Here is a 9866-nt window from a genome sequence, read left to right as displayed (position 1 = left end):
AGGACAAATTTCCTTGCGAACTTGTTCACTAGTAACGTCCAAATTAACAGAGTAGAATAATACCAATGAATGGAATAAATTGGGAGGATTGAGGAGTGAATTATTCGACATTTGAAAATATTATCTTCACCTCCACTTCTAGAGATGAAGGGAGAAAAAAAAAAAAAAAAAAAAAAAAAAAAAAGAGGGTAAGGTTGACTAGTCTATACTTTCACTTGTCACAAAAAAATAAAAATAAAAATAAAAAATCGTCACAAATTATAGTTGTTGTCGATTTGACTAGTCTATACTTTCACCTATATAAAGGTTTCTCCCAACTCGAATGATTTAACCAAAATTATTACTCCCATAAAATTTTCAAACTTCCGGTGACAAACTTGATTATATATATTGTCCCTTTCAACAGCTACAACTAGGATGTGGTCAATTTAATTCATTTATTAGTATGCTGCTTACTGTGCATATCCTCGCTTTTTCGGTGATAGCTATTCTTTCTTTGTAACTTGTAAGTGAAGGCCACCATGACTGAAGACACAACAACAAAGAAAGGCCCAAGAGGAGGTCCAAGGGCGAAGTAGCTAAAGAGCCTATGCAGATACAAGGTCAAAAAAAAAAAAAAAAAACATTATTATCTCGTTTAAAGCACTTCCTAATCACAATTAAGATTAGAGATAAGATCCAGGACCATCAAAGCAAAGCAAAAATTGCAATTAATAGTAGAGAAAGCTACAACCATCCATCGAAACATGATTGATGACTAACTTTGCATCTGCTTTTTTCAATAATAGAGCAGGAATCTCACTAACATTACAGAAAATGTCTGCTGGACAAGTCACTCCTCCGAATACTAAAACAATACGAGCCTACAGAAAATACGGATACAGTACTTCAAATGTTTGTATGGACAACTTGACAATAACAATCTCTGTTTAAAATCATGTGCCTGAAACCTTACATGCCTGAAAAAGCACAACTCGACAAAGTTAATAATAGAGCAAGAAAAATGGGCAAGGAATACATGAGAGGAAATTCCAAGTACCATGTTTACAGCATGCCTAAGGACCAAGATCACATCTTTGAATGGATTCACCCTGTAGAAAGTGAAACAAAAAGAAAGGGAAGACAGCAGCAAATTTGTGGCCCTTAATAAAATCGACCACCAATTTGAATTTTTTTTCCTTTTTTTTTTTTTTTGGACATTTTATATGTTTGGTTCTTTTCATTTGTCCAAGCACAAAGTAGAGTGCGTAAGAATGAAAAAAATATGATTCTACCAACCCAAAATGAAGGCATGTATTTCGGCCCAACAAGAGACTGTGTAAAGAATACCGGTTTTTCCCTTCCGATTAGGAGAGCTTCCTTCAATGTATTCTTTCTGTTTCTTAACTACGCCAGGATACAGTGGAATAAATGAAACGCCAAATTGCGCCCCCACTCTCCTAAGGCTTGAACTCGACCCAACTACAATTCCTACATCTGCCTCAAGCAGGCAAAGCAAGTCGCCCACTGAGTCTCCAATGTAAACAGTCAAGTTCTTTCGGTCTTTGCTGCAATTTGCTAAAATATCGTTGAAAGCTCGAACCTTATCAATGGGAGACTCTACTTTCTTAACAATTTCACCTGTGGAAATGGATTCTTCAAAGGTGAACTCATTTGCATGTACATTCAGCTCATTCAAACCTCCTGCTCCATATAAAATACAGGAAAACGTAAATAACGACGAATGAATTGTATGTACACCATTATAGAAGATCCAATAGATGCAAAACAAAGTTGTCCACGTATCACATTCAGTCCCAGTAAGGAAGAAAAAGTTAAGTCACATTCGGTTAAAAGAAGGTTTTTTGTTCCCAGTTAAAGAAGCTAAGAATCCTTAAAGAGGAATTACTTCCATATGACAGGAAGTTCCTAAATCTCAAAATGAGACCAAGAACAGCGAGTGCTGGGAACCTAAGAATATGCAAAGACTACAGAGATAAGTTGAAACAATCCATCAATGCATTAAAGAGCCTACTGAGTACTAAGCAACAAGAGAACATCTGAAACAGATTCACATCTCAAGAAAAGTTGGATAGTATATCACTTCATATTAAAAGGAAAAGATAGTGAGACAGTGGGTTGGGCTATCGCTATTAATAACTTAAAAATTTAGAAGTATACTACTCATTGAAGAAAGCCCTGAGATGAATATAAATAGATACTACAGGTGAGCATAGATGGCACTGAAAAGTTTTACTTCCAAAGAAACGAAAGTGGCCAAGTGATTTGAATTTGTAGAATATATATATTATTTCAAGGATAGGAGTACTTAACAGGGAAGATACATACCTGATGAAAAAGCTGACCTGATGAGGTCACCACACCAACAGTATGAAAGGACATGAACATTTGCATTCAGATTTTCATTCTTAACAACATTCTCAAAGAAAGCGGTACAGCCATCGTGAAGAATGAGACGTTCACCAGCTTTTTTTATGTCTTCGAGATTTAGACCTTTGAGCACCCCAGACTCTATCACTCTATCATTCGCCCTTTTCTCAAAATCTGAAAGTTGTTCCAGTGCGTTGTGCAACTGTTCATAGTTAAACTCCACTGCAAAGCCACAGAAGTCAAGAACAATCATAACCCAAAGCAACTTTTAAGAATGCTTTTACAAAATTTCAATTAGTTGAAATAATGGTGAACAAGCAGATACCTTGTTCACTAGGCATAATGCTTTCTATGCATTGCTCATGCTCTTCTGTGTACTGGCTGGAAAGAAGGCCCCAAGTACTCCGGAGGTCAGCAGATGACATACGAGCAATTTGACTTTCAGGTTGTTGATTCTGATCAGATTTTGGTGCTGTTACTATAGCTATTTCTGCTAAAATGGCAGATGAATCGACAACGGTGCAAGTCAAATCAAAATCAGAAAATATCATAAGCCGATCTTCTGCAGGATTATGCTCTTTTGTCAGAGGAACTACAGTTGGCTGATCAAGTGGCTGCGATGCGAAGAATTCTATTTCAAGTTTCATTGCTTGATGATATAGCTTTTCAATAACGTCAAGTTCCTCGCCTGTCAAAGAGACACTTAGTTTATCGAGCAACTCTTCAGTTTGCACAGCTGATGCCTAAATTCAAAGATAAGAATAGTTGAGGTGTTGGAGTAAAGAACATTTATGTAATGTACGAGCCTCCGAAGCGGTAGAAAGCAAAGTTTAATTAGAATGACCATGAGAACTAAAATAAAAAAGCTCCATCTTTCAATAATATTACGAACCTGAAAACTTTCAGATGAATAATTGTCAATCCACTTCTGATATGGGTGGCCCTCTCCGTTGTTATCCAGAAGTGCCTGAAACTCCTTACCCAGAAAAGCATACAGCCTCATACAAGGAGTCATGGCACCAAGCGTGTATGCAGCAATTTTAGTTCTCTCAAACGGAGTAGCAAGTTTACCAGGAGCTTTTACTCCTTCAACCTTCCCAGAAGCTGTTGCCAATAAGAAATCTGTGTACTTCAACGTGGCAGAGTTGACAGAGCCCTCTTTAGCAAGGTCTGCACCCCATTCCTGTGTGGCTCAATTATTTGGACACGAAGATAATAACTTATGAGCAAAAGATATAAATCTATACACATAAAAAGCAAAGATTGAATTGTTAGATAATTTAACAGAACTAGTTAATGCAAAATCGCTGTCTCTCTCAAGAATCACTATATATTGTTACTTAAACGTCCTAAAAAGTTCCCCATAATTAATTTTGAAATTTTCCTGAACAAGTCATGTAAATCAAACATGCCTATACATCACACCATTTAGTAAATGAGTATACTATTCTATCTTCACATTCTGTCCTTCTCCAAGCCTGCACTCTGTCTTATATCTGATTCTCTATCAAATGAGATTGGGCATACATACAGTAATCATAATCCAGTATCAAGATTCAAATCTCTATTTACCTATATCCCGAGAAAGAAACCTTCATACCTGTACAAAAGAATCGTGCATTTTCAACTCGTCCAAAATGGCGCTCCTCAATTCAGAAATTGCAAGCTTTGCATCATCATCATCTGCACACTCTTCAGCTGATTCATATCTAAAAAAAAAGGAGTGCAACGTCTTAATTCCTTGATATATTTCCCAAATAATCTACCCTCAATTTGGTTGCAACAGAAGGGATAAAAAGAAACAAGAACACAAGAAGTAATGCTTCGAAAGCATAGGATTGCAACCTCCATTTTTTCTAGAGAACCATAAGCCCACCCAAAACACTAAATAGTTGAAATATGATTGGGCCATAATTTTACGTAGAGAAATATCTCAGATGAATAACTTTTTTTCTAAATTATTTCCTTGTCAGCCAACAAAGATTGGAACTTGAAATCTTATTTTATTTTATTTTATTTTTACACTTGGTGAGCAATAAAACAGAGAACGAAACCTACAAAAACCAGCATCGATACAAACCAAGTGGAGGGCAAAAGGTCCATAATCATATAACGTCAAAACCAATTCTGAAGAAGTTACGTTCCTAAATTTAATATATATATATATATATATATATCCTTATCTACTGTTGCAATTCTTGCTAAACTTACTGGCATTTCTCAGCACCCAAACGGAACTCACGAGAAAACGGGAATCTTTACAACAAAGAACCAAAATCTTGTTCCTAACAAGTAAGTTTCAGCAAAAACTAACTCTTCAAAAATTCATTTTTCTCCACACAAAAAAAAAAAAAAACATTTCTTTTCCTCACCAATCGCATAGCGATCTACATCCACTATCTCCTTTTTTCCTTTTTCCATTCTATTCAAGACTCCAAAAAAAAAAAACTACGAAAAAAGATAAAACTATAGAAAGAAACAGAGCGCTTGATTGTGACTATATTAAACCCTAGGGAACTTACGGTAAGCTATCAAGATTTCAACAATAGTTTTTCTTTGATTGGACGAATCCTAATCGCCTATTTAATTTCGAGCTAAACTTTCTCACGAACCAAAAGCATCAAATCAAAGAAAAGAGAAAAGCAAACAAACGCATAAGGTTTCTTTCCTTAACTGTCGAGAAAAAAAAAAGTAAATTTCGAATCAGATTCCACGATAACAAGTAAATCAAACTTCGATACGAAAATTTCATGACTCACGCTTGAGCGAAGGCCTTGAGAAAGTGAAAATCCTGGGAGACATAATGCCGGAAAGTTTCAATCTTGAGGTTTCCGGCAGCCAAAGAGACGGAGAATGGAGTGTACATGGCGAAAACCGATTCTCTGCGGAACTTGATCCAGAACCGCCGGGCGAGGCCGACCTCGTTGTCTATGGTGGAGATGGCCGACTTCGGAAGAGGTATTGCCATTGATTCCGGCGGCGATCTCCGGGCTGAGTCGACACAGCAGGATCGGACCGAGTCGTTGCGGGAGAATCGGCGGAGGAGCGAGTCGGGCGACGATACGAGCTTGGGGAGAGACGTTGCTTGGCTCTTGATTTGGTTGAAGAAGAAGAAACGCATCAATGGAACATTTGGGAAAGAGAGAGAGAGAGGGAGAGACGGCGGTGGCTCTGTGCTAGAGAGAGAAAGGGAAGAGAGAGAGAGAGGGGAGGAGGGGGAGAAGGGTGGGGGGCCGGGCTAGGGAGGGGTGGGACTGGAGTCTCTGTGTGTGTGTGAGTTGGCAGTTCGGTGGGTGTGTAAAAAGGAGGGAAGTTTTTATCCGATGGTGCGTGTATTTTGACTCTCTCGGCAAAAAGTGTGTTATTTTGACTTTTTTTTTTTTTTTTTTTTTTTTTGGCAGTTGGGAAATGATATTTTTAATTTTTAAAAGATATTTGTAAGAGAAAAATTAGTTTATTAATTAAAAATTAGTAAAATATTATGTAAATAAATAATAGTAAATATTAATTCAAAAACATATACTCTCAGAATTTGATCCTTTTATTAAGCTTAGATAACTTTTGAATTTATCAAATTTAGTTATGAGTTAAATTTGGCAAATTTTCAATTTAATCATAGAAAAAAAAAATTGAGTGAATTTTGAACTTATAAAATTTAATCATAAGATAAATCCGGAGATTCCCGAATTTACTTAGTTATTAAAAAATTATTCAATTTATTTTTGTTTTCACTAAAAAGGCTATTTACACTCTCTTCCTTTTATTTGTCTTTGTGAATTTTTCTAACCAAAATTTCATTACATGGAAAAATATTAGTTCAATTGAAACATAATAAGTTTTCTGAAATATTTTAAAATAGCAAAACTACATAATAATTATCTTAATGATATTCACGTTTTATCTTACAAGAATACATAATAATTATGTTAATGATAGTAATTTTTATTATTCTAAATTAGTATTTTATTATATTTCAATATGACTAATAAAAATTGACACGTGTACACCAATTTCACACGCACACTTTTCGTCGTTTGTTGGTGCTTGCTGTTCCAGCCTCCGAGGCCCACTAAAATGTTGGAAAATGAAAAGCGGGAGAGGAAAATAAAAAAATATTGCTCTTGAAAAAATGACTCAAATGTCTCATTTGCAAGTGGGTTTTAGTTAAATAACCATGGTTTTGGCTTTATGCTATTAAAAAAAATGAAAAGAGGGAGATTGGATTTAGATTGAAGGAATTGAATACTCTTTTTTTTTTTTTTTTTGGTTTGAATAAATGTGATTTTGTAGGAGATTGCGATTTGCGAATTGGGGTGAAGAAGTGGTTAAAGATGTGAAAAAAGTAAAGGGTCCGGTTAATTAGGTAAGTTATTCAAGAGGGTAAACTTTGACATTATTCCTCCTTTTATTATTTTAATAGTATTTTTCTGATTGGTTGAAAATTGAGTTAGCTTTATTATGCTGCAAGTAACATAAAGGTATTATGTTGGGTTTTGTAAGATTTCTATTAAATTATAAAAGATGTAAAAATGAAGGTCTCGTTCATTTCATCGATTTGAGTTTTCAGTTTTAGGTTTTTATAGTAAAAAGCTCTCAAAAAATATCACATCTAACTTTTTCTGCTACAGTGAAAAACTCTAAGAAAATGTCACATCTCAACTCGAATTAAAAATTTGAATCCGCGAAGTGAACGAGACCGAAGTAATTTTAATTATATTCATCTTGATTCCAACATAGGGAAGTGCTTATTCTAGCACCCCAAGTAGTTTCCACCAGAACGCACTATCAAGCCTAAAAGTCATGATTCTTATCGACATTTTTCCTATAAATTTCTTCAATAGATTACAATTCCATCTTAATCTCCCACCAACTTGCAAACCTCGAATAATTAAATATAATATTTAGAAAGCCGGAAAGGTTGTCCAAAAAGAGCAAGATGTTGCTTTTCAAGCATTTAAAGTCGGTAAGTCATGTACATGAAACATTATTAAAGTCATGTGCAATATCGAATATCTATTGATTTAGGAGACGTTTGGTTCATAAATTCAGAACTATGATTTAGAACTATTCCCATTTTATGTGTGTTTTTTATAAGAGAAAATACTGTAACAAATCACGAACCATGATTCAAATCATGAAACGAATCCCCTTTCAAACGTCCCTAATTTTTAAGGTGACATAATATATGCAGTAGGATTAAACTTATGTTTCACACCACTACGTTTGGCAAATAGGAGATGTTCGTGTATATATAAATATATATATATATAGTACGTACAATTATATATATATATAACGGCTGCTTAAAAGCATTAAAATTATCAGGAAAAAAACGAGTATACCAATATTTAAGTTGATATATGCATGTAACATGCTCTACATAGTAGTCTTGTGATGTAGTGTGATTTGATCAAGAGCTACAAGAGTACATGTCACGCTACTTTGATGACTTATATCATGCGACATTCACCATTAATTTTTTTATTTTTAACACAATTGCCCCTAAACTTATCATGCTTTAACAAATTGCCTCTTAAACTTTCAATTTTGACAATTAACGCTTCAAAATTATAAAATTATTACAATGTGCCCTATTATACTAAACTTGTTCAATTTTTTATTAAACTTAAGGGATTAAAAGTTGAAGAATTAAAATAATTGTGTTACATTTGAATTAAGATGTTAGAATCTTTCGCCGAACTTTTTTTTGACACTAAATTAACACAATCATTGTCAAAATAAAGCATATTGTAACAATTGAGGGGGCAACGTGTTAAAATTAAAAATTTAGAGGGCGAATTGTTAAAGTCATCAAGTTTAGGGGACCAATGTGTAAAATATTGTTTTTTTATTTTTTTTTTTTTTTTTTTTTTTTTTTTTCTTTTGGCCTTTTTGTAATTCTTTTAGTTTGGAATATAGTATGAGCATTTTACTGAACAGAAAAATGAGAATCTCGTAATCAGGAAAAGTTGTTTGGTCATCACATTCTTTAAACAAAAACAAAAAAAAAAAACCCAAAAAAAAAAAAAAAAAAAAACCAAAAAACAAACAAAAACAAAAGAGAATAATATTAAACAGACGGAAAAGATTGAAGTGATCTGATTTACATCAGTACACTAAAAACACACCGGCCACATGAATAATGTATATAAAACCAAAAATTCCCTAGCTAGACAAAATAAACAAGTAATCTTCTGCAAAAGTAATCTGGTCCAATCGGCTGAAAAGTTATGAAAGAAGGAATGAAATATGATATATAAGAGATTAGGAAAAAATATATATGATATATAAGACAGCAAATATTATACATATATATACCTCCAAAACCATAGAAAAATAAAAGTGTAAATCAACATGCTTGAAAAGTGCTTATTAGTTAGCCTTCAAGGAAACATAAAATAACATGGATCAGTAACAAATGGAAATCTATATAGAATAATGAATTAGACGAAAAGAATGTCTAGATATACATATATATATATATGTATATCCATTTTAGAAATATTACTAGCTTGTGCGTTCAATGTGTTTCTATATTATATACACATGAATCCCTTGATTCCTTGAAGATTGTTTATCTAATAATTAGGGATTTTAATTAATCACGTTTTGTTTAAATGTTGCATACTTCTAGTTGAATACTTATCCACCTTGTTTATTTGCATTGGTACGTACAACTCCGCTCCATGATTAGTAGCCATCACTTGATTTTAAACTGTATAAATTGGAAATGACACAATGGAGTTAAATTTTATAATGCAAAGTAGAGATCTAATTAGAGTTTAAGGACCTGTTTAGTTTGCTGATTCGAGTTGAGATGTGATTTTATGTGAGAACTTTTTACTATAGTAAAAGAGTTAAATGTGACTGTTTCTGAGAGATTTTTACTGTAATAAAACTCAAATTTTAAATTCAAAATTTCACCGGGGCCTAAGTACATTTCTAAATCGATACAAATTACAAAGCTTATACCAAACTGTCCAGCTTGAATGCCAGCTCTTCTCTTGATGCTTAGTTAACTCGATCACATGATCGGTACCAGCTGGAACAAGCCGCAGAAGTTTTAGAAGACAATTAGCTAGCTATAGAGTTTTAATTAATGGCTTAATTTGCTGGTCACTTTATACAATTAATTAGAGACTTAACACTAAGTTTGAAATTGTGCATTTGATTGGTGGATTTGTGGCATAGTTCGGATCATGGTTCGTGGCTCGGTACAGTATTTTTTCTCATAAAAAATACACCTAAATCAAGAATAATTCTGAATCTATGAACCAAACATTTACGAAGTATTCTACTAGCCTGCATGCTCTTTTATGACATAACCTACTTGTTAATTCTTCTATTAAAAGAAAACCCTACAACTTCATTTTGCTCATCTTTGACACATGTAAGAAAGGTGGAAATGGACTCATTAACTTTGATTGTATTATGCTAACTAATGAAGTACCATTAGCTTAAAAGTTCATTGAACTTTATTTTCTTCGGACTTTAAG

The 9866-nt window shown here is 33.7% G+C and overlaps 1 protein-coding gene across 3 annotated transcripts; it reads right to left on the bottom strand.

Annotated features, from left to right (window-relative positions):
* Positions 1–687: 687 nt before the first annotated feature.
* On the bottom strand, positions 688–5536 carry LOC21407215 (bifunctional TH2 protein, mitochondrial). 3 transcript variants are annotated; one of them, XR_002902694.1, is made up of 8 exons: positions 5130–5536; positions 3971–4079; positions 3263–3553; positions 2696–3113; positions 2329–2592; positions 1040–1683; positions 956–959; positions 688–863 (listed from the first exon to the last, which is right to left on the bottom strand). XR_002902694.1 is itself a non-coding variant. In XM_024169365.1 (6 exons), the coding sequence occupies exons 1-6, from the start codon at positions 5489–5491 to the stop codon at positions 1271–1273; spliced, it is 1857 nt and encodes a 618-aa protein (XP_024025133.1). In that variant the 5' UTR covers positions 5492–5536; the 3' UTR covers positions 688–1270. The 3 variants fall into 3 exon arrangements, 1 of the variants encoding a protein (XP_024025133.1); XR_002902693.1 differs by having other exon boundaries at positions 688–959; XM_024169365.1 differs by having other exon boundaries at positions 688–1683.
* Positions 5537–9866: the final 4330 nt, after the last annotated feature.

This window comes from Morus notabilis, unplaced genomic scaffold (genome assembly GCF_000414095.1).
Source record: "Morus notabilis unplaced genomic scaffold, ASM41409v2 Scaffold205, whole genome shotgun sequence".
NCBI lineage: Eukaryota > Viridiplantae > Streptophyta > Magnoliopsida > Rosales > Moraceae > Morus > Morus notabilis.
The sequence above is the reverse complement of the archived record's forward strand: the minus strand, read 5'-3'. Positions and strand labels throughout refer to the sequence as shown.

What these genes read in the sequence shown, in the direction of transcription:
- LOC21407215 (XM_024169365.1), bottom strand. Translation starts at nt 5,491, where the DNA reads ATGCGTTTCTTCTTCTTCAACCAAATCAAGAGCCAAGCAACGTCTCTC. An exon ending in CTCAAGGCCTTCGCTCAAGC is followed by an intron (nt 4,080 to 5,129) that starts GTGAGTCATGAA and finishes CTTTTTTTTTAG; the next exon opens with ATATGAATCAGCTGAAGAGT. An exon ending in TGCACGATTCTTTTGTACAG is followed by an intron (nt 3,554 to 3,970) that starts GTATGAAGGTTT and finishes TGAGCCACACAG; the next exon opens with GAATGGGGTGCAGACCTTGC.